At 41.5% G+C, this 23,113-nt stretch overlaps 1 protein-coding gene across 1 annotated transcript in view; it reads left to right on the top strand.

Moving 5' to 3' along the window:
• The window catches only part of F9 (coagulation factor IX), a 91,929-nt gene that overhangs the window by 19,245 nt on the left and 49,571 nt on the right, over positions 1 to 23,113 (top strand). Inside the window, exon 3 of the mRNA XM_056538224.1 lies at positions 5,951 to 5,975. Coding sequence (XP_056394199.1) covers positions 5,951 to 5,975 — 25 coding nt within the window. The remainder of the gene's footprint in view (positions 1 to 5,950; positions 5,976 to 23,113) is intronic.

Raw genomic sequence — 23,113 nt, 5'->3', positions numbered from 1 at the left:
TAGGTTAGCAACAGCTGGAGGCACCAGCCACTCACCGGCCACCCACCTGCACCTACAACCCGCTAGCTGCTGCAAGACTACAACTCACAGCATGCCCTAACAGTGAGGAGATGCTGGGAATTGTAGTTGCAATGGCTAGCGGGCCGGTGGTAGTTGCGTGCGCGTGGCCGGGTTGCGGAGCCGGCTGGCTCCCAGGAATATGAAACTACACTGTAATTTCATATTTCCCGGGCGGTGCCGTGATGGGCCGGTTGGTCACGGCCTATCACGGCACTGCCCAGGAAATATGAAATTACAGTGTAATTTAGTATTTCTTTGAACTGCCCGGGCCCCTCTTCTCCCTAGTTACGAATGGGAGGTTGGCAGAGGAGCAGAACAGGCCGTCTCCCAGATTTATTAAACTACACTTTAATTTCACATTTCCTGGGCTGGGCTGTGATTGGCCGAGACCAACGAGCCAATTACAGCCCAGGCCAGGAAATATGAAATTACACTGCAGTTTCATATTTTTGAGAGCCTGCCCGCTCCGCTGCCCCAGTCATTCATCTGTCCCCCACCGCTCATCTGTCCGCCGTTGCTCATCTGTCCTCCACCGCTCATCTGTCCCCCGCCACCACTCATCTGGGGAAGAGATAAGCAGCGGCAGCGAGGGGGGAGAGATGAACGGTGGCAGCGAGGGGACATGAGCGGTGGTGGACAGATGATCAGCGGCGGCGGGGGGTGAGGAGCGGTGGCGGGGGATATGAGCGGGGGCAGCGGGGGGAGATGAGCAGCGACAACGGGGAGAGATGAGCGGCAGTGGTGGTGGGGGAGAGATGAACGGCGGCAGCGGAGGAGAGATGAACGGCGGGGGGAGGAAAGATGAGCGGCAGCGGGGGGAAAATGAACGGCGGTGGCGGCAAATTTTTTTATTTGTTCACGTACGGGAGTTTTGTACTCCAGGTCAGACCTGTAGCAGACTTGCAACTTTTTGAAGGGGGTTTGTGACTTTTTTTTGCCTACGTGCGACTTTCGCACATGATAAATACCTGACCACTGCGAAGTGAAAACTAAAATTTGCTTAGCTAAGGCTGTTTGTAACTTTTTGCTTACCCACAAAAGTCGCACAAAAAAGTGCTTAGGCGCATGTGTGACTTTTTGTGTGACTTTTGTAAGCAAAAAAAAAAAGGCTCTAAATACCTTGATAAATGTCCAGCATGATACTTGCCTTTTAGCTGATGGCTGTTTGCAAAGCTATAAAATCATTGTTTTTCTTCTAGGCTCAAGGGTTGTAGAGGCAGTGCTGAGCTGCAGCATGTACACCTCCTCCCTCCCCCACCCCTCCCTGCCCTGCATAATTGATGTACGGGATTTGGCTTTCAGTACTGAGCCTTGTACATCAATCAAGTAGAAGGAATGGATATAATCACATAGAAAGGATACAATCACATAGAAAAAAAAATGAAGCCTTCATCAGGCACTTCTCCAAAGAAGTTACTGAAGTCTCATGTAATATACAAACAGGGGCTAGTTTATTGAAACAATTTTGCAACACATTTCACACCAAGACAGAACACTTCGTCAGGCAAGCGGCCCTTTTTGAAGATAATTTTTCTTGAACAGAAAAGAGAGTGGTACAAAGAACATCTCTCGATCTGGAGGACCTGTCCTTTTTTGTCTTACACGGAAAACAAATTAGTCTGAATGGGAAATGTGTAATTTTTTCATTTTCCCAGTAGTGGCGCTGCAGGGAAATGGAGCACATATCATAGCTCACCGCTGGGGGTCCCAGCCTGGGGAAACACTTTGGAAAGAATTCATTAATGGTTTTTTGTGACCATTTTTTGCAAGAATAGGTTGCAAATGTTCGTGTTATCACTTATTTATTTTTTTTAAATGTGCGACTTTTCTGTGTTTTTCACAACAATTTACAACTTTTTTTGTACCAGTTCTTTGGTGTAAGCATAGATAAATTCCCCTATGTATTCAGTTTATTGTCAATGGACTCTTCTGGCTACTGAGAATTGTTTATAGCAGAGAAAATCTTTCTTTTTTTTTTCTTTTTTAAATGGTATTGTCTTCATTAGATGACCCCTTGAGGTACTGAAGGTACTGGACAGACAAATAAATGCACGTACATAAATTAAATCTGGGGTTGGGTAATCTTATTTAGATGTCTGAAAAGGAATGGTCAATACTGTCTGACATTATAGAGGCTCCTATCAGTTTGGGTGATAATTGCTGCAGTTTTTCTTCATTTCTCTGGTCAATTAAGCCTTGGGTGTAATTCTCTGTAAAGCCGATCTAATGAAGACGGCTGCATTAAACCTAATGAAAATGCTCTTTTACATCTGACACAAAAGCAACAGGACACAGGAGGAACACATTAGTACTTGCTATAAATGGTTTACTTATGCAGCATATTTATTCTCATATGTAATATACAAATTAATGTACAGTCCAATTTTCTGCCAGATCCTTTTAATTTGTTTATTACAAGAAAAGTAATGCTCTTCAGTAAAAGGGGGAGTAGCAGCCTTTAGGCACACTGTTCTCATCTCATATCTGAAATTGTGCAGATATGTGCAGATATTGTGCAGATATTAAGCATAATGAGCAAGGCAAGATCTGTCCCTTAAAGGGGTATTCCGGTGCAAAAAAGAAAAAAAATTCTAATCTACTAGTTGTAAATTACTTCTATTTAAAAATCTTAATCCTTCCAGTATTAATCAGCTGCTATATGCTACAGAGGAAGTTGTATTAGAAGTTGTATTGTTATTTTCTGTCTGACCACAGTGCTCTCTGCTGACACCTCTGTTCATGTCAGGAACTGTTGAGAGCAGGAACAAATCCCCATAGTCTACCTCTCCTTCTCTGGACAGTTCCTGACATGGGCAGAGGTGTCAGCAGAGAGCACTGTGATCGGACAGAAAATAACTATACAACTTCCTCTGTAGTATACAGCAGCTGAGAAGTACTGGAAGGATTAAGATTTTTAAATAGAAGTAATTTACAAATCTGTTTAACTTTCTGGCACCAGTTGATTAGAATAGTTTTTTTCCCCACCAGAGTACCCCTTTATAGGTGCCCATACACATTCAATAGCTATTGTTGTATATTTGTTTAATCAACAGCTATCTCTCCCGCTCACTCATATACATAAACGTTCAGCTTGTCCGAACATTCATGTGTTGTTAATGAGCTAAGAGTAGGGTATCTCCAGGAAAACACAACAATTAGGTAGTTTAAATCCAACATGCCCAACCCTTCTCTCCCCAACTTCATATTAGAGATTTGGCCAGTCCTGTCGGAATCAGTGAGGTGGTGTTAAATCCAACATGCCCAACCCTTCTCTCCCCAACTTCATATTAGAGATTTGGCCAGTCCTGTCCGAATCAGTGAGGTGGTGTTAAATCCAACACCCCCAACCCTTTGATCCCCAACATATTAGAGATTTGGCCAGTCCTGTCCGAATCAGTGGGGTGGTGTTAAATCCAACACCCCCAACCCTTTGATCCCCAACATATTAGAGATTTGGCCAGTCTTGTCCGAATCAGTGGGGTGGTGTTAAATCCAACACCCCCAACCCTTTGATCCCCAACATATTAGAGATTTGGCCAGTCTTGTCCGAATCAGTGGGGTGGTGTTAAATCCAACACCCCAACCCTTTGATCCCCAACATATTAGAGATTTGGCCAGTCCTGTCCGAATCAGTGGGGTGTTGTTAAATTCAACATGCCCAACCCTTCTATCCCCAGCATCATATGAGAGATTTGCCCAGTCCTGTTGGAATCAGTAGGGTGGGACAACGTTTCACCAAAGTGTATGGGGACCTTATTTCTGTGTTAACTTGTTTTGCCCAAAGGGAAATAGCAGGCCATGAGATTAAAAAAAAAAAACCCTGTGTAAAAAAACAGACACAAATCTGTTCAGTTTTAAAGCAAGTACAGGATCCACAGTGTGAATTTCAGGGTGTAATTTTATCCCATGTGTGAATTCATTCTGAGAGCCCAGGGTTGAGGTCTGCTTTTAGGGATAGGGTCGAATGAGATAGAATTAACTTTTTTTTATTTAGTCAGTCTAGCAAACCGAGTCCATGATAAAATTCTTCATTCTGTAGTCTATACTGTACTTTGCACTATTAGCATGCAATTTATTTGAAAAATACAAAAAATATGTCAATTTTTTTTTCTTTTTCCTAGAGTATGACTCAAAGTAAAAAAAAAAAAAAGCCTTTTTATGTCATTCTTTTTATTATCAGGATCAAAAAGTCCAAAGCCTAGATCTTAATAATCCCCATCCCACATCAGAACAACATTATAACACAATCATCCTAGGGTAATGGAACCTCTTTTTTTTGTACACTGCCTTAGGGTAGGATATATTCATGTGTCTTTTTAGAAGCCTGGGTATCAGGCTGATTAGAGGCTGACTCATTGTACATGACATTAATGATATTACAAGAGGATTGAAGAGCTTTTCTTTATCTAAATTTACTATTACAAAAAGCTGATTACTATGAAATTAATGGTTAGTGAAAAAATATTCTGTGACTCCTGCTGAGGCTCCTAGCTGAGGACCGATGTTTGTTACAAGAGACCCTTTACAATTTCACATAAAATGTAATATTACTTAGAAGACTGTATGCAGAAAGAATAAAGATACGCACTCCGGGGCCGGATGAAGAGTCACTCATGACGTGAAATGATTCGTTGCCCCACTGCCCACGCCCCCCACCTGTACTCCACTCGCCCGCTCACCTGACTTCCTGCTGCTTTGGAGCACTGTATGTTCATCGTTTGCTGATGTCTTGAGTTCCTTCAATAAAGCCGCTACGTGATGTCCCTGGATTGGTGAGTGCGTATCTTTATTCTTTCTGCATACAGTCTTCTAAGTGACTTTTACTACGCACCCTATGTATCGGGACTGAGTCAGTTGCCAGTTGTCCTAGCAGACCGTGATTACCCAGCTGTCCCAGTAGTGCCGCCGCCTCTCCTGCTCTTGTTGTATATCTGTAATATTATTTAGACCAGTTGTCTCCAAACTGCGGCCCTTTACATATGGCAAAACTATAACTTAGTTGTAGTTTTGCCGCATCTAGAGTGCATTAGTTTGGAGACCATTGACTTAGACATGGAATGCAGATGCTTTGGATTCAGATTTGGTGCTTAAAACAAACAAAACAAAATATCTATTCTGATCTTGAAATGTTGCTCACCTCTGGTCCCTCACTAGGGACTAGTGACATTGTGTCCATGCCCAATCACGACGTCTTATAATAGTGATGTAATGACCTGAAGCCCACTGTTCAGGACAGCTCAGAAGACTGCAGACAGAAAGACCTACATGAGCCAAGGACACTCATCAAATCTCCTGGCTTTGTTGGGCCGACTATTATCTCAGCACTTGTAACAAGTCCCTGTGGTTGAACATGTGGTCACTTCTACGCTCTCTACTTCCTGCTAACAATTTTCCCTATGACTCCTCCTCATGGCAGAACCAAGGTGCAACACTGCCACTTCGTTACTGATCTAGCCAAAGTCTACATAAAGCTTTACCTTCTTACTGCCATTCAAGAATCATTCAGTCCTCTGGACCCCCCACCTACAATCTTGTTTAATAATTTGCCATGTACTGTAGTAAGTCCATGTCCAAGACCAGAGAGTGATTTGGCTAATGCATATGAAATGTTATTTGTGTGTATAGCCTCTACTTACCTTATTTAGGCCTCCAATTGAACAACACAGCTGTGATATATTCCCCAAACCTCTGATGACATGCTCCAGTCTACACAGCAAAGTTGACAAGTGAGCAAAACATAAACTGCATAAAGTGTCATTTTTTTTTGTGTGTACTCCAATGTTACCAGATTTTGTTTTCCGTATGTATCGTCAAAAAAATACTAAAAAACAATATGTGATTTTCTAATAAAAAATTCCACTGAACAGAATATTTGTTTTTTTCTCTACAGACGGAATTTTGGAAGCAGTATGTTGGTAAGATATATTCCCGTTTCTTTTATTACTGTAAGATATGTAACATTATGTCTTATAGATTGCATTCACATAAATACAGGCTTCTTTGTTTCAATTATTTCCATGCATTAGACACTGTAATTAAAATGTATATATGCAGAAAGCGCCCATCTGCTATATTGAGATAAAGGTTCTCAAACAGCACCAGTGCACCGAACAACACGGCTGCATACTGATGGCTGACCTATCATAGAAAAGAAAATTATGGCATCGAATATATTAACCTCTTTTGTACTTAACATGGAAACTCACTGAAAACTAAAGGAAGACAAGGGTGCGTAATATATCGAGACAGCTGACCTACAGCACTTACCCCATACTTGCAAACTTTCAAGAAGTGACATCAGGGAGATTCTATAAAGGAGCGTAAAAAGCACAGGACTGAGTTTTTGGCTATATGCTTTACCTACCGTATTTTTCGCCCTATAGGATGCACCGGCGTATAAGACGCACCCTATTTATATAAGACGCACCCTAAAAATTTAAGATTTTGAACCCAATAGGGGTCTTCAACCTGCGGACCTCCAGATGTTGCAAAACTACAACTCCCAGCATGCCCAGACAGCCAACATCTGGAGGTCCGCAGATTGAAGACCACTGCATAGGAGGTAATACTCTCGTGTCCCCGCCGCTCCGGACCCGTCACCGCTGCCCTGGATGTCGCTCTATCGCTGTCGCCGTGTCCCCGTCGCTCCGGAACGTATCTGCTGCCGGCCGGGTATCCTCACTCTCCGTCGCCGTCATCACGTCGTTACGCACGCCGACGCACGTACGCGACGACGTGATGACGAGGAAGGAGAGCGCCGGCCATACAGGGGATCCCTGAACGGAGAAGACACCGAGGAGGCAGGTAAGGTCCCTCCCGGTGTCCTGTAAGCACTAACCCGGCTATTCAGTCGGGCTGTTCGGGACTGCCGCGGTGAAATCGCGGCGGTCCCGAACAGCCCGACTGAACAGCTGGGTTAGTGTCACTTTCCCTTCAGACGCGGCGGTCAGCTTTGATCGCCGCGTCTGAAGGGTTAATACAGGGCATCACCGCGATCGGTCATGTCCTGTATTAGCCGCGGGTCCTGGCCGTTGATGGCCGCAGGGACCGCCGCGATAGGGGTGTATTCGCCGTATAAGACGCACCGACTTTTTCCTCCCAGTGTTGGGGAAGAAAAAGTGCGTCTTATACGGCGAAAAATACGGTATTTATATCGGATACATTTTCAACCTGCCACAAACAGGATACCCATAAAATACAGATCCCCTGAATAAATACTGACTTCTCACACACCACTGAAGAAAATGCAGACCCTAGACCAGAAATGCAAAATAAACATTGTGCTCAGACCCCACACAATGCCCCCTAAACAAAGACTTTCCCGCAGGCCTCACAAACAAATACATATCCCCTTAATACAGGTTTACTCAGAGCCCTCAAATAGAGACTGCTAGAGCCTATAAACTAATAGATACTCCAGACCCCCAAAATAAATAGACCCTCTATAAATCCCCAAACCATACCCTATTATACAGACCGCAGATCAGACTCTTCTTTTTACAGATGCTAAATAAATATCAAAAATGATTTTGGTAGAAAATTATGCATATTAGGATTAACCATATTGGTTCAATTGAATTCCTTTTGTTATTTAAATAAATTAAGGAACTGCTGCAGATAAAACTGTGGGGCTCAGCTAAGGCCTATATTACAGGTGAACTCTATGGGATTATACAGAATATTAAAAAAACATTTGCTAAGGAACAACTGGGTCTGAGAGAGGCAGTTAGCTAATCGAAATGAATACATGTTAAAGGGGTACTCCAGGAAAAAACTTTTTTTCTTATTTTAACTGGCTCCAGAAAGTTAAACAGATTTGTAAATTACTTCTGTTAAATCTTAATCCTTCTAATAATTATCAGCTGCTGAAGTTGAGTTGTTCTTTTCTGTCTAGCTACAGTGCTCTTTGCTGACATCTCTGCTTGTCTCGGGAACTGCACAGAGTAGAAGAGGTTTGCTATGGGGATTTGCTTCTACTCAGGACAGTTCACTTAGACAGAAAAGAACTCGACTTCAGCAGCTCATAAGTACTGAAAGAATCAAGATTTTTTTTAATAGAAGTCATTTACAAATCTGTTTAACTTTCTGGAGCCAGCTGATAGATAAAAAAAAGTTTTTCCTGGATAACCCCTTTAACTCACCTACGGCTGAAAATAAGACAAAATGGGTATTCTCATTAGAAAAATTGCCTGCCTCTTCTTATTGTCTGCCTCTTCTTATTTATGGAGAAAAGGCAATTCTGGAAACCCAGTACAATAAATAAATGTTAAATGAGTATAGTTCAGAACCAAAGCAGTAATAAAAATATAAGATGGAGGATGGGAGCACTTGTGAAAATTCTTAAATCATAGTACAGGAATTTGATAAATTCTTCCAAAATGTATACATCTTTAGAAAACCTACCAAAGGAGATGGTAGGTTTATTTTTAAATAATGTTAAGTTCCTGAAAATCTCAGACTTGGACAGGATTATGCTGGATGCACCCATTACGATTGAGGAGTTAGAAGAGGTTTTGGCTTCGATAAAAGGTAATATCGCCCATGGAAGGGACGGGCTACCTTTCGAGATATACCGTTAATATTGTAATTTACTCCTTACATCACTTTGTAGGAGGCTGCCTACTTCTCCAAAAGATGATAGTCTACCGAAATCTATGACGGAGGCCAGGATAATTTTAATTTTAAAACAGGATACGAGCCCCCATGGGTCTAGACTTCTATAGGCCCGATCTTTATTACACATAAATATAAAGCTATTTGCCCAAGTATTTTCTAATAGGCTTCAAAAAATATTACTTAACTGGTTCACATAGATCAAAAGGGGTGTATACCTTGTAGGATAGCCAAAAATAGTATTCAAAGATTGTACTGTAATGTGCAGTTTAGAGAACCAGAGGGCCCCCTCTTCATCCTGTTTTTAGGCATGATGGAGGAGGAGGTACTATGGGAAACTTTTAAAAGCATTTGGTTTAGGGGTGGACTTCATAAAAATGGTCCATCATACGCCAACCCTAATGCAGTGGGTTTAAATGGCTTGACATCCTCAGAATTTTCATTAAAGGGGTATTCCAGGACAAAACTTTTTTATATATATATCAACTGGCTCCGGAAAGTTAAACAGATTTGTAAATTACTTCGATTAAAAAATCTTAATCCTTGCAATAGTTATTAGCTTCTGAAGTTGAGTTGTTTTTTTCTGTCTAACTGCTTTCTGATGACTCCCGTCCCGGGAGCTGTGCAGTTCCTATGGGGATATTCTCCCATCATGCACAGCTCCCGGGACATGACATCATCATTGAGCAGTTAGACAGAAAACTTCAGAAGCTAATAACTATTGAAAGGATTGAGATTTTTTAACAGAAGTAATTTACAAATCTGTTTAACTTTCCTGAGCCAGTTGATATATATATAAAAAGTTTTTGCCTGGAATACCCCTTTAACTCATAGGACCTGAAAGGGTTCTCCCCTCTACCCCCCTGCTCTTGGCCTTGGCTATTGTACCATTGGTTAAATTGTTAAGGGCAGACCCTGTCATTTGAAGGTATTGAAGCTGGGGGGAGGGGGACAAAATATCATTATATGCAGATGCAATGCTGCTATTCCTTGAGGACCCAAGGAAGTCCCGGCATAGAGTCATGGAGGTTATACAAAATTGGGAAACCTTCTTGGATTTATAGGTAAATTGGGCAAAATCTATTCTTCTTCCATTGGGCTGTGGGGAGGAATTTACCTTCCCCGCCCTGAGAGTATTGAAAAGGGGTGAGAGTTTTTGATTAAACAATTTGTGACAATATACCAGACAAAAGTAGACAAAATGGTTCTGTAATGAACGCACCTGGCTACGCTGCAGGTTGCTCCCTGGTCTGGTAAGAGATACAGTCTTTGACAATCAACAGTTAGTGGGTTGCATTTCTAGGCATCCAGCCTTTTTGGATTTGCTGCTGATTTTTTTTCACCTTGCACTCTTAGCTGTGTCTGTGCGTACTTTGTGTTATCCATGGCTTTCTGTACAGTTTGGTTTTGAGTTTGTTCTTTTCTCAGTTATTCTGTGTGTACAGCTTATATATGTTATGTGAACCTTAGTCTTGTCCTGTAACCAGTCCTGTGTCTTGGTTAGTGTTCACACTTGTTTCTGTGTTTCCTGAATCTTTACCAGTTTTGAATGTGTTTGTATTTTGCATATTCCTCCCAGCTTAGGTCCTGTTCCACTTAGTTGTGTGCCCCCAACTTGGAGTCTATTTGGATTTTAGATTTTGTGTCCCTCCATTTTTAGAGTTTGGTTTTGTAGTTAATCTGGTCGGTAAGGTATGTTTGCTATTTCTCTAACTTAGGAGTCAGTTTGTTTTCTTCTTTCTAGTGTGAAATAATTATGTGTATCCTGATCTTGGAAAGTGTTCAGACCTGTGAATCATTGTGCATATTGTGTAGTGTGAATTGGTTCTTATGCATCCTTGATCTATATAGTGTCTTACTTCAGTTTAATCTCTCCATCCCTTGCATTCCTGGTCTAGTCTCACCATTACATATTTCTAGTGATCCTGTCTTGTTCATATTATCGTATCTGCTGTTTATCTTGTTTTGGTTCCTGAGGCTGTTGTTTAAACACTATATACCTGCTGCTATGATTCCCTGATATTCTTTTACTACTTTGCATTCCTGCCATTATTCAGTATTCTGGTTTCCTGACTTTTGTTCCCTGACTTTGTACAGTTCCTGTTTATAGTTCTGAGTCACCGTTTTAGGATAGCTATGCAAGTAAAAAGGTAGGCAGGGAAAAAGGTTCAGGGAAAGCTTAGGGCTCACTCTTCCCTGCCCTACGTGATGCATACCATGACAGGTTCTAATGAAAGCAATTTTTTTTTGCCTAAGCTACTGTATAATTGTTGTGCTTCTCTCATATGGATGAAAGATAGTGTTTAGAAAAATCTTATTGGTTTTTAACTTTCTTATATGGTGTCAAAAAAAAAAAACAAGCAAAAAATAAATAAAGGGGGGACTGGACTTTTCAAATATCAGGAAATATTTATTGGCCGCACAAAGTTGTTGGCTGCCTTAAAGGGGTACTCCAGTGGAAAAAATGCTTTCAAATCAACTGGTGCCAGAAAGTTAAATTTGTAACAGATTAGTAAATTATAGACAATAGTAGAAAAGGAATGTGGAGCACTCACCAGGTATTTCAAACAGGGACTTCTTTATTGCATGCTGAAGACAATTAGAGGGTTCATAAGCAGGGGAGCGAGATGAAATATAAGCGGGGGTATTCAAGCTGGCGACGGACCGTTTGTGCACCGAAGCGCTCCGTCAGGCTGGTGCTTGAAGTAAGAGGTGTGCTTATGACAGGTAAGGGTTACCATAGATACATATAAACAATACAACACTTGAAAGAATGTGCATTATAGTGATAATGAAAACACATTAAAAACATCCTTCTTACTTGGGAATCTTCCGTCACCAGCTTGAATACACCTGCATGTATTTCATCTCGCTCCCCTGCTTATGAACCCGCTATGGCTTTCAGCATGCAATAAAGAAGCCCCTGCTTTAAATACCTAGTGAGTGCTCCGCATTCCTTTTCTATTATTGTCTACGATATTGCACTGCATCGCGTGTATAGCACCGGACAGGCTGCAGGTGTGACTTCTAGGGATCACACTAGATGATCGGGATAGTGTCTTGTTCTGAACAGCAACAGGTGGTTGGGGCCGAGACCAAGTGTGAGATTAGTAAATTACTTCTATTTAAAAGTCTTAATCAGTACTTATCAGCTGCTGTATACTACAGATATACTACAGAGAAATTTGTAAAGTTATTTCCAGTCTGACCACAGTGCGCTCTGCTGACACCTCTATCCATGTCAGGAACTGTTCAGAGCAGGAAAAGTTGTCTATGGGGATGTGCTTCTAATCTGGACAGTTCCTGACACAGACAAAGGTGTCAGCAGAGAGCACTGTGGTCAGACTGGAAAGAACAGCACAATATTCTCTGTAGTATACAGCTGTTGATAAGTACTGGAAGGATTAAGATTTTTTAACCACTTAAGGACACAGAGTGTACAGGTACACCCTGGCTCCCTGGAACTTAAAGATCCAGGGTGTACCTGTGCGCCCGTGGGAATTCCGCTCCCTGCAGTCCACCGGGCGAGGACCGGACAGGGATGCCTGCTAAAGTCATTCAAGAGGCACCCTGTGCGAACCTCTGGGGGGTCCTGAGACAATTCAGACCAGCGATTTGTGGCGATTCCTGGTCAATCGGGTCTCCACTGACCCAGTGACCCAGAAAAAAGGGTGAATGGGGCTGTCCAAGAAAGCCCCATTCACCCTTACCCAGCAGGAGTGAGATGGCATGGGTGCCACCTCACGATCACATGATTGATCGGTCAAAACGATCGACCAATCACTACCCTGCTGGGCGGTGATCGGGGCCAGTGGGGGTCACCTACCTTTGCCTGGGCCAGTGGGGGTCCCCTTAGGAGCGGCGACAGTGGACCGAGCAGAAGGAGCGCCGGCGGTCGCAGCGGTCCGGAGGCAGGATACAGCAGGAGGTGAGGACTGTTCATCTCCTGTTGTTGCTTAGCAACAACTCTCAGCATGCACAGCCATGCTGGAAGTTGTAGTTTTGCAACAGCTAGAGTTCCGACAACAACTACCAGCATGCCCTTTGGTAATCTGTGAATGCTGGGGGTTGTAGTTATGCAACAGCTGGAGGCCCATTTTTTCTATGAAAAAGTATGCATACAGCTGTTGCATAATTGCAACTCTCAGCATGCCCTTCGACTGTCAATGCATGCTGAGCGTTGCAGTTTTGCAACAGCTGAAGGCACACTGGTTGTGAAACAGAGTTTGTGTCCTAACTCAGTGTTTCGCAACCAGTGTGCCTCCAGCTGTTGCAAAAATACAACTCCCAGCATGCACTGAGTGACTAGAGATGAGCAAATTTACAGTAAATTCGATTCGTCACGAACTTCTCGGCTCAGCAGTTGATGACTTATCCTGCATAAATTAGTTCAGCTTTCAGGTACTCCCGTGGGCTGGAAAAGGTGGATACAGTCCTAGGAGACTCTTTCCTAGGACTGTATCCACCTTTTCCAGCCCACCGGAGCACCTGAAAGCTGAACTAATTTATGCAGGATAAGGCATCAACTGCCGAGCCGAGAAGTTCGTGACAAATCGAATTTACTGTAAATTCGCTCATCTCTATGAGTGACCGTACCTGCTGGGAGATCAAGTTTTGTACAGGGTACATTCACACGGATGGGGGTTTACAGCAAGTTTCCTGCTGCAAGTTTGAGATGCAGCAAATTTTCTGGCGCAGCTCAAACTCCCAGCGAGAAACTCACTGTAAACCCCTGCTCATGTGAATGGACCCTAAAAACACTACACTACACCTACACAAAAGAAAAAGTAAAACACTACATATACATATACCCTTACACAATCCCCCCCCCCCCCCCCCAATAAAATTAAAAAGTGTCTTGTACGGCGCTGTTTCCAAAATGAGATTCCAGGTGTTGAAAAACAACAGCTCCCAGTATTGCAGGACAGCCACTGACTGTCAAAACATGCTGGGAGTTTTGCAACAGCTGGAGACACCCTGTTTGGGAAATAAAAAACAAACTGAGGGAGAAAAACCCTCAGATAATACCCCCTTATCTAACATACCCCCACCTAGATCTAATTAGTGATTAAGCATTAATATACTCCGTAGAGTGTGTAACCCAAATAATAACAAAGTTGTTTAAAAACACACTAATATTATATATAGGAATGCATATAGCTCCCTTTATTCACGTGGCACGCTGTGGATACATCCATATTTTGACAGCGGTCACAGAGAGAATGCATCCATAGGTAAGCATATGCTTTAGTGTCCTTTAGAACACATATGGGGTATTTTTTTACTCAGAAGAAATGGGGTTACAAATTTTGGGAGGCTTTTTCTCCTATTACCCCTTGTGAAAATGAAAAATGTGGGGTAACACCAGCATAGTGTAAAAAATCTTTAATTTACACATCCGATTTTAACGAAAAGTAGTCAAACACCTGTGGGGTGTTAAGGCTCACTGTACCCCTTGTTACATTCCTTGAGGAGTGCAGTTTCCAAAATAGTATGCCATGTGTTTTTTTTTGTTTGTTTTTTTTTTTTCTTTTGCTGTTCTGGCACCATAGGGGCTTTCTAAATGGGACATGCCCCCCAAAAACAATTTCAGCAAAATTTGCTTTCCAAAAGCCAAATGTGACTCCTTCTCTTCTGAGCATTGTAGTGCGCCCACAGTGCACTTGACGTCTATACATGGGGTATTTCCATACTCAGAAGAGATGGGGTTACAAATTTTGGGGGGCATTTTCTCCTCTTACCCCTTGTAAAAATGTAAAATTTAGGAAAAAAACTGCATTTTAGTGGAAAAAAAAATTCATTTACACATCCAATTTTAACAAAAAGTTATCAAACCCCTGTGGGGTGTTAAGGCTCACTGTACCCCTTGTTATGTATCTTTAGGGGTGTAGTTTTCAAAATAGTATGCCATGTTGTTGTTTTTTTTCTGTCCTGGCACCATAGGGGCTTTCTAAATGTGACAAGCCCCCCAAAAACCATTTCAGCAAAACTCACTCTCCAAAATCCCAAAGTTGCTCCTTTCCTTTTGAGCCCTCTACTGTGCACTGCCGAACACTTTACATACACATATGAGGTATTTCCTTACTCGAGAGAAACTGGGTTACAAATTTTGGGGATATTTCTCACCTTTTACCCGTTGTAAAAAGTTGTAAAAGATTTTTCTCCTTCACTTTGCTGCTATTCCTGTGAAACACCTAAAGGGTTGACACACTTTCTGAATGTCATTTTGAATACATTGAGGGGTGCAGTTTTTATAACGGGGTCATTTATGGGGTATTTCTAATATGAAGACCCTTCAAATCCACTTCAAACCTGAACTGGTCCCTGAAAAATTCCGATTTTGAAAATGTAATAAAAAATTTGAAAATTGCTGCTGAACTTTGAAGCCCTCTGGTGTCTTCCAGAAGTAAAAACATGTCAACTTTATGCTACAAACATAAATCAGACATATTTTGTATGTGAATCAATATATGATTTATTTGGTATGTCTTGGTAAGCAGAGAGCTTCAAAGTAAAAAAAGATCTAAATTTAAAAATTTTCCATGACATTTTTGAATTTTTCACCAAGAAATGATGCGCGGTGACGAAAATGTACCACTATGTTAAAGTAGAATATGTCAAGAAAAAACTTTCTTGGAATCAAATTCATAAGTAAAAGCATCCCAGAGTTATTAATGCTTAAAGTGGTCAGATGTGCAAAAAATGCTCTGGTCCTTAAGGTCATAATGGGCTGTGTCCTTAAGGGGTTAATAGAAGTAATTTACAAATCTGTTTAACTTTCTGGCACCAGTTGATTTGAAAACATTTGCTTTCCACTTGATTCCACCGGAGTTACCCTTTAAAGTCATAAAACTAAAGCGTTTTTCTATACCTTATGGCCTATGCCATAAGGTATTGATATCAGGATATATTTAAATTACTGGAACCTAAAAGAAGTGTGGAAAAAGTAGAAAGAAATTAAGTTATTGATATTAGGCAAAATGTAGATGTAACTTGAATGGAGCATCAGAGGTATAATAGATACCGCCCTGTTATAGCAGAATAATTAAGAGCTGTGTTAACTGGGAAATCTAAAACATACAGGTATTCAGATAATATATGGTGTATTTAAAGACTGAGGGCTAAAGCCTTGGAATTGTTTAAAAGTTGAATTCAACCTCTCAAATAGGACATTGTTTGAATATGCCCAATTTGTTATGCATATAAATTTTCTTTTTGTCAGGGCGGTATTTAGTTGGAATAACGGTGAGTCCACTAGAGAGCAAAGTAAAAGGAGAAGTGACTGATAACACATTAGCTTCCATTTATAGTATTCTCATGAATAGAGATGAGCGAACCTATAGTAAATTTGATTTGTCACGAACTTCTCGGCTCGGCAGTTGATGACTTATCCTGCGTAAATTAGTTCAGCTTTCAGGTGCTCCGGTGGGCTGGAAAAGGGGGATACAGTACTAGGAAAGAGTCTCCTAGGACTGTATCCACCTTTTCCAGCCCACTTGAGCACCGGAAAGCTGAACTAATTTATGCAGGATAAGTCATCAACTGCCGAGCCGAGAAGTTCGTGACGAATCAAATTTACTCATGAACAATAAGCGTTCTGGACTCAAATTCATTCCTATTCCTGGGAGAGATTGACAAGAGATATGGAGGAGAGTAAGTGGGAAAAGGTTGCAATGTAACACATTCCCCCCCCCCCCCCCCCAGAAAAAAATGAAATAATATAACTACTCCAATGGTCCAAGGTGAAATATTGTATAGATTTTAAGATGTATGTAAACTTTGTTGTAAATGTGATTTTAGAAAAAAGTGATCCCTGTGAAGGATTGAGGTGCCTTATTAAAATGTAACTTTTAATAGTTATACGCTTAAAAATCTTAACCAAATAATAGTGCTCTAATGGTGCAACCAAAAAAAAATTAATATAGGAAAAAAGCGAGTCAACGCTAGAGAGCTAGTTGGCTAGCGTATGGCGCTCATATATCAGCCTCGTGTCACGATAAGGGCTGATTAATACTTGTCAACATGCTAATTAGTACTTGTCAACATGTCACCATATCAAAACTAATACTGAAAGAACAGAATAATTGTATTTTAGAAAAACTGTTTTAGAGTCCCTTGTCCCAACGCGTTTCCATGGGTGGAACTGATAAGTAGATTTGTTCCCACCACTTCATCAGGGGACTAGAAATCAACTTATTGTATTTGTGAACTGCAGTTCAAAAGGGGTGATATATTTGGCAAAATGTATTTGTGGAGAGAGGTATGTGGGAAAGACAATAAGAGAGTTTAGACGCAGAGTACTGGAGCATGTGGGAGATGTCCGCAATAACAGGAATACTCCTGTAGCTAACCATATTAACCTAAGACACAATGGCGACACATCAGTAATTAAATTTATTGGCATTGACTTGGTCAAACCATCACAGAGGGGTGGAGACTGGGATAGAGCCATTCTGCAACGTGAATGCAGATGGATCTATAGACTTCAAACTATGGCCCCAGGAGGTTTAAATGAGCAATTGTCCTATACCTGTTTTATTTAACTATGCATGGAGGAACTGGCTTACTATCTATCGAATTCCCAGGGGTGGCAGTATGAGGTAGAGAGGGAAGGTCCTAGTGGGCCTCATGATCTAGAAGCCACCATTACAGCTAGGGATAAGTAGGGCGTATAGGAGGTTCCTGACAACCCGGTACCGCCCTTTTTAGGGCGTCCATGCCGACTAGGCATAGGTCAAACAGAATAGATCATAATAGGGAATATATAGGTCTCACTAGGCCCTGTACTACACTCTCCTCACCTCCTGATAGGACTTCCCACCCCCCTATCTTCTAGATAGTGAGCCACCACTTTCTATTCCCCCTTCCCATTTTTCCATCTATATATAGAGAGCCCAATATATACGTTGGTAGTTTTTATCACTGCTTGAACTCCTCAACTTATAACTATGGAATCTCAATATGCCTTTTACTGATGTCTCGTCATTTCCATGCTAGGATCTAAAAAGTTAGCGACAGATGATGCTCCAGTTTTGATTTCCCCCCCCCCCCCTCTTTTCCAACCCCCTCCCCCCCCCCTTTTTTGTTTGTGTGTATGTGTCACACCTGTGTCCCTACCTCCAGCCGTTATACACTAACAATTAGGTGTCACATTAAGACTTCTGTTAGCTAAATGCTCTATAAACAAGAAAAAATATAAGATCTAGATACAAGACATATTCCGTTCTATAAATAAAACAAAAGGAATTAGTGGTAGCTATACTACACAAAAGCTGGCACTTGAATTCTGTTTGAGAAGGAGATGGTTTTCATATGTAGGTGTTATCTACCCGACATATGCTTTTGCGGAGATTAGGTTGCCCATAGTTACTAGTCTAATGATTAACCTAAGTCAGGATTATCGTTAGTATAATAATTTACTTTATTTAATGTACCTCTGATACCTACCGCACCTGACATCTGAACATGTTCCAATCCTAGGAACGGAGTTCTAATGATTGACAGGGAGGTAGCGCCCCTATTGACGGCGTCATGGGGAGTGCCCTCCGGTGACGTAAATAAGGTGCGCGCGGGCTTCAGGTAGACGCCGGCGTGTTCACCATACACGCACCAGCTCCGGACACCGCTCCGGCACTCGCTGCCATTGCAGCGTTTCATGCGTGCATCTCGATCAACAAACTGTAAGTGCGTCTGTAACTATACTATGGTCTCCATATTATACACCTATGGCGTCTCTATAGTTATCTAATTTGGGCATATTGCCTTTACAGCACCCGGTGGTCTCTCAAACTAGCCCAGTATCCACACTTAATCGTGAGTACAAGCACTATATCCGTCAGGTACGATCCCTGGTGAGTTACAATATGTTGCTAAGGGAGATTTCTATGTTTATTCTAGGTTGCGCCCAGGACCCTGAGGGGAATGAATGATGGATTACTGATCGCTTTAAGCTACTAGAGAGACACGGGCAGTGATAGACCATTTTTTTGTATACCATTTGGAGTACAATGTATCTGTTCTCCATTCTATTACTTGGATACATATAATACAATAAGTTGATTTCTAGTCCCCTGATGAAGTGGTGGGAACAAATCTACTTATCAGTTCCACCCATGGAAACGCGTTGGGACAAGGGACTCTAAAACTGTTTTTCTAAAATACAATTATTCTGTTCTTTCAGTATTAGTTTTGATATGGTGACATGTTGACAAGTACTAATTAGCATGTTGACAAGTATTAATCAGCCCTTATCGTGACACGAGGCTGATATATGAGCGCCATACGCTAGCCAACTAGCTCTCTAGCGTTGACTCGCTTTTTTCCTATATTAATTTTTTTTTGGTTGCACCATTAGAGCACTATTATTTGGTTAAGATTTTTAAGCGTATAACTATTAAAAGTTACATTTTAATAAGGCACCTCAATCCTTCACAGGGATCACTTTTTTCTACCTTTAATTGCCGTGAGGTAATACCTAACTAAGGTTCATGTATAGCCTCTTACTATATACATTCTATCTAATGTAAATGTGATTTATAAGAAAATAAAAATAAAAATTAAGGGGAAAAAAGGTGCAGCCAGGAGCAGTCCCCCAACCTTTTGGTGTGGCACTGTACCAGGATCGAAAGCAAAAGGACATCCAGAGTATTTGCAATGAAGCCCTTGTCTATCTTATCTTCAATGCTACCCCTTAATTCCTTGCAGCAGGACTGTCGCCAGGCAAACAAGCTTGAACTAGGAAATTGTGGCCTATTTTTTTGAGGTGTGCCTTTAGCTATACTGTTGGGATCCCTTTAGGTGGTGACAGAAGCTGAAGATCAACATGTGCTCTCCTAACCATGGTCAGGCTTTAAAGGGGTACTCTGGTGGAAAACTATTTTTTTTTTAAATCAACTAGTGTCAGAAAATTAAACAGATTTGTAAATTAATTAAAAAAAAATTGTCATCCTTCCAGTACTTCTCCACAGGAAGTTATTTTCTTTTTGAATTTATTTTCTGGCTGACCACAGTGTTCTCTGCTGACACCTCTGTCCATGTCAGGAACTGTCCAGAGTATGAGCAAATCCCCATAGCAAACCTGTACTGCTCTAGGTAGTACCTGAAACGGACAGAGGTGTCAGCAGAGAGCATTGTGGTCAGACAGAGATTAAATTAAAAAGGAAAAGAACTTCCTCTGTAGTATGCAACACCTGATAAGTACTGGAAGGATTAAGATTTTTTAACCCCTTAACGACGCAGGACGTATATTTACGTCCTGCGCCGGCTCCCGCGATATGAAGCGGGATCGCGCCGCGATCCCGCATCATATCGCGTCGGTCCCGGCGCTAATCAACGGCGGGGACCCGCGGCTAATACCACACATCGCCGATCGCGGCGATGTGCGGTATTAACCCTTTAGAAGCGGCGGTCAAAGCTGACCGCCGCTTCTAAAGTGAAAGTGAAAGTGACCTGGCTGCTCAGTCGGGCTGTTCGGGACCGCCGCGGTGAAATCGCGGCGTCCCGAACAGCTGATCGGACACCGGGAGGGCTCTTACCTGCCTCCCCGGTGTCCGATCGACGAATGACTGATCCGTGCCTGAGATCCAGGCAGGAGCAGTCAAGCGCCGATAATGCTGATCACAGGCGTGTTAATGCACGCCAGTGATCAGCATTAGAGATCAGTGTGTGCAGTGTTATAGGTCCCTATGGGACCTATAACACTGCAAAAAAAATTTAAAAAAAAAGTGTTAATAAAGGTCATTTAACCCCTTCCCTAATAAAAGTTTGAATCACCCCCCTTTTCCCATTAAAAAAATAAAACAGTGTAAAAAAAATAAAAAATAAACATATGTGGTATCGCCGCGTGCGTAAATGTCCGAACTATAAAAATATATCATTAATTAAGCCGTACGGTCAATGGCGTACGCGCAAAAAAATTCCAAAGTCCAAAAAAGCGTATTTTGGTCACTTTTTATATCATTAAAAAATGAATAAAAAGTGATCAAAAAGTCCGATCAAAACAAAAATCATACCGATAAAAACTTCAGATCACGGCGCAAAAAATGAGTCCTCATACCACCCCATACGTGGAAAAATAAAAAAGTTATAGGGGTCAGAAGATGACATTTTTAAGCGTATAAATTTTCCTGCATGTAGTTATGATTTTTTCCAGAAGTGCGACAAAATCAAACCTATATAAGTAGGGTATCATTTTAACCGTATGGACCTACAGAATAATGATAAGGTGTAATTTTTACCGAAATATGCACTGTGTAGAAACGAAAGCCCCCAAAAGTTACAAAATGGCGTTTTTTTTTTCAATTTTGTCGCACAATGATTTTTTTTTCCGTTTCGCCGTGCATTTTTGGGTAAAATGACTAATGTCACTGCAAAGTAGAATTGGCGACGCAAAAAATAAGCCATAATATGGATTTTTAGGTGGAAAATTGAAAGGGTTATGATTTTTAAAAGGTAAGGAGGAAAAAACGAAAGTGCAAAAACGGAAAAACCCTGAGTCCTTAAGGGGTTAATAGAAGTAATTTACAAATCAGTTTTTATCTGTTTTCCACCAGAGTACCCCTTTAACTAACTAAAGAGAATCAAATTCCACATCTAATCCCAGGCTAGGGGGGTGAACTTGGGACTTCTCCTGCTTTTATTGGACAGAAGCTTAACATGTGACTAGATTCCGCTTTTTCACATTTTCTGCAAAAGCAATACAATACAGTTTTAGCAAACTTTTAACCCTGTGCACGCTGTAAGAAACGTAGTGTATGTATGTTTTACTAGAGAAATACAAGTATATGCAGATGCAATGAAGAAACCCTATGATATCTCAGCCACCCAAGTAAGTTGGGCGTAGCAGGTGGTACAGCTGTGCTGTGCTGGGCCACCACATAGACAAGAAGCACTTTTTATTATTGACAGAAGAACAATTCCCAGAAGACTGCATAATCATTTAATTCATCACTTATAGGTTTTGCATACACAGAGAATTTGCCGACTGTCTTAGCGTATATAGGCTGTGCAGACACACATATGCTTCCAACTGAGAAACTAATACAAAAATCTCATATCAGAAGAGGTCAGAGAGTTATTGCTTTGTTCACAAAAAGAACACGCTCTATGCAATAAATCATTCTGATAGTAACAAGAATTCTTGAAATAAGTACTCTACATGCAAAGCGGCCACTAGAATAATTGAATTGCAAGAGATAAAGAGCATTTGATTGAGATATCAATGCAGAAATTGGAGTTTTGATCACGTAATTAACTGCAATTTGGCAAAGTCGGCTTTTATTACGATTATCAATGGGTTCAGCTTCAGCGACTGTTATTGTATAAAGTACAGTGCTCTATAAAGAACCATGTATGTTAAAGGGGTACTCCACTCCCCAGCATTCAGAACATTTAGTTACGAATGCTGATGCAGGCTTCGGGGTTGTCACGCCCCCTGGTGATGTCACGCTCCGCCCCTCGTGATGTCACGAGGGGCGGAGCGTGACGTCTCAATCAGACGTGGCGACCCCCGAAGCCTGCATCAGCGTTCGGAACTAAATGTAAAATGTAAAGTACCCCTTTAAAGGTGTGTTCACTGGTAAACCTACAGCAGTATGGAAAAGGACTGCAGAAATGTGTGTTCTCTCACTATTGGAATCATTCGCTTCAATGTCTGATGCATATGGCAGACCCCTGTGGATAGAGCCTGTTTAGCTTCATAGGGGGACATGTATCATTATTTGTGTATGGTAGAAGCATTTTACCCCTTTTCCCGAATTCTAAATTATGTGCAGAAGAGATAAATTTATCAATCAAGTGCAATGAGCTTCATAAATTGCGGGTAAATATAGTCATCTCCTAAATCCACTCTTTGGAAAATAGAATCGATGATTTAGAGCATCTCGCTACGTTAAGTCCAAGATGGTTTATATTTGCGCAAAAAAAACAGCACTTGCGGCAAAATTTTTGGTGTAAAGGAAAAGTACGCAGTTAATAAATCCATGTGTACTATAGATGTCACTCCAAGGTGCCCTGATTCACCACATCTGGAGGACATGCTCTACCAAAACGTGCGCAAAAAAATGTGCAAAAAAAGGGCTTGCGCAAAATTTTGCGCAAAAAAATACACACAAAACAGGGGTAAAATCTTTGATACATGTCCCCCATAGTGTAGACCAGGCATAGTCAACCTATTAATACTGCAGATGTTTTGGACTACATCTCCTATGATGCTTTGGCAGCACTTTGGCTGTAAGAGCATCATAGGAGATGTAGTCCAAAGCATCTGTAGTGCCTAATGTTGTCTATGCCTGGTATTGCCCCACACAGCCTTCCCTCCTGTATACTTTGACCATAGGCTGGATTCACACATGCAGTTCAGAACCTAAAACAGGTAAAGATGTGTGATCGGTCCAGCAGGCCACCATACTGGCAAGCTCGCTGGTCTTTGCAACAAAGTATT

This window comes from Hyla sarda, chromosome 9, assembly GCF_029499605.1.
Source record: "Hyla sarda isolate aHylSar1 chromosome 9, aHylSar1.hap1, whole genome shotgun sequence".
In the NCBI taxonomy this organism is placed as follows: Eukaryota; Metazoa; Chordata; class Amphibia; order Anura; family Hylidae; genus Hyla; species Hyla sarda.
The sequence above is the reverse complement of the archived record's forward strand: the minus strand, read 5'-3'. Positions and strand labels throughout refer to the sequence as shown.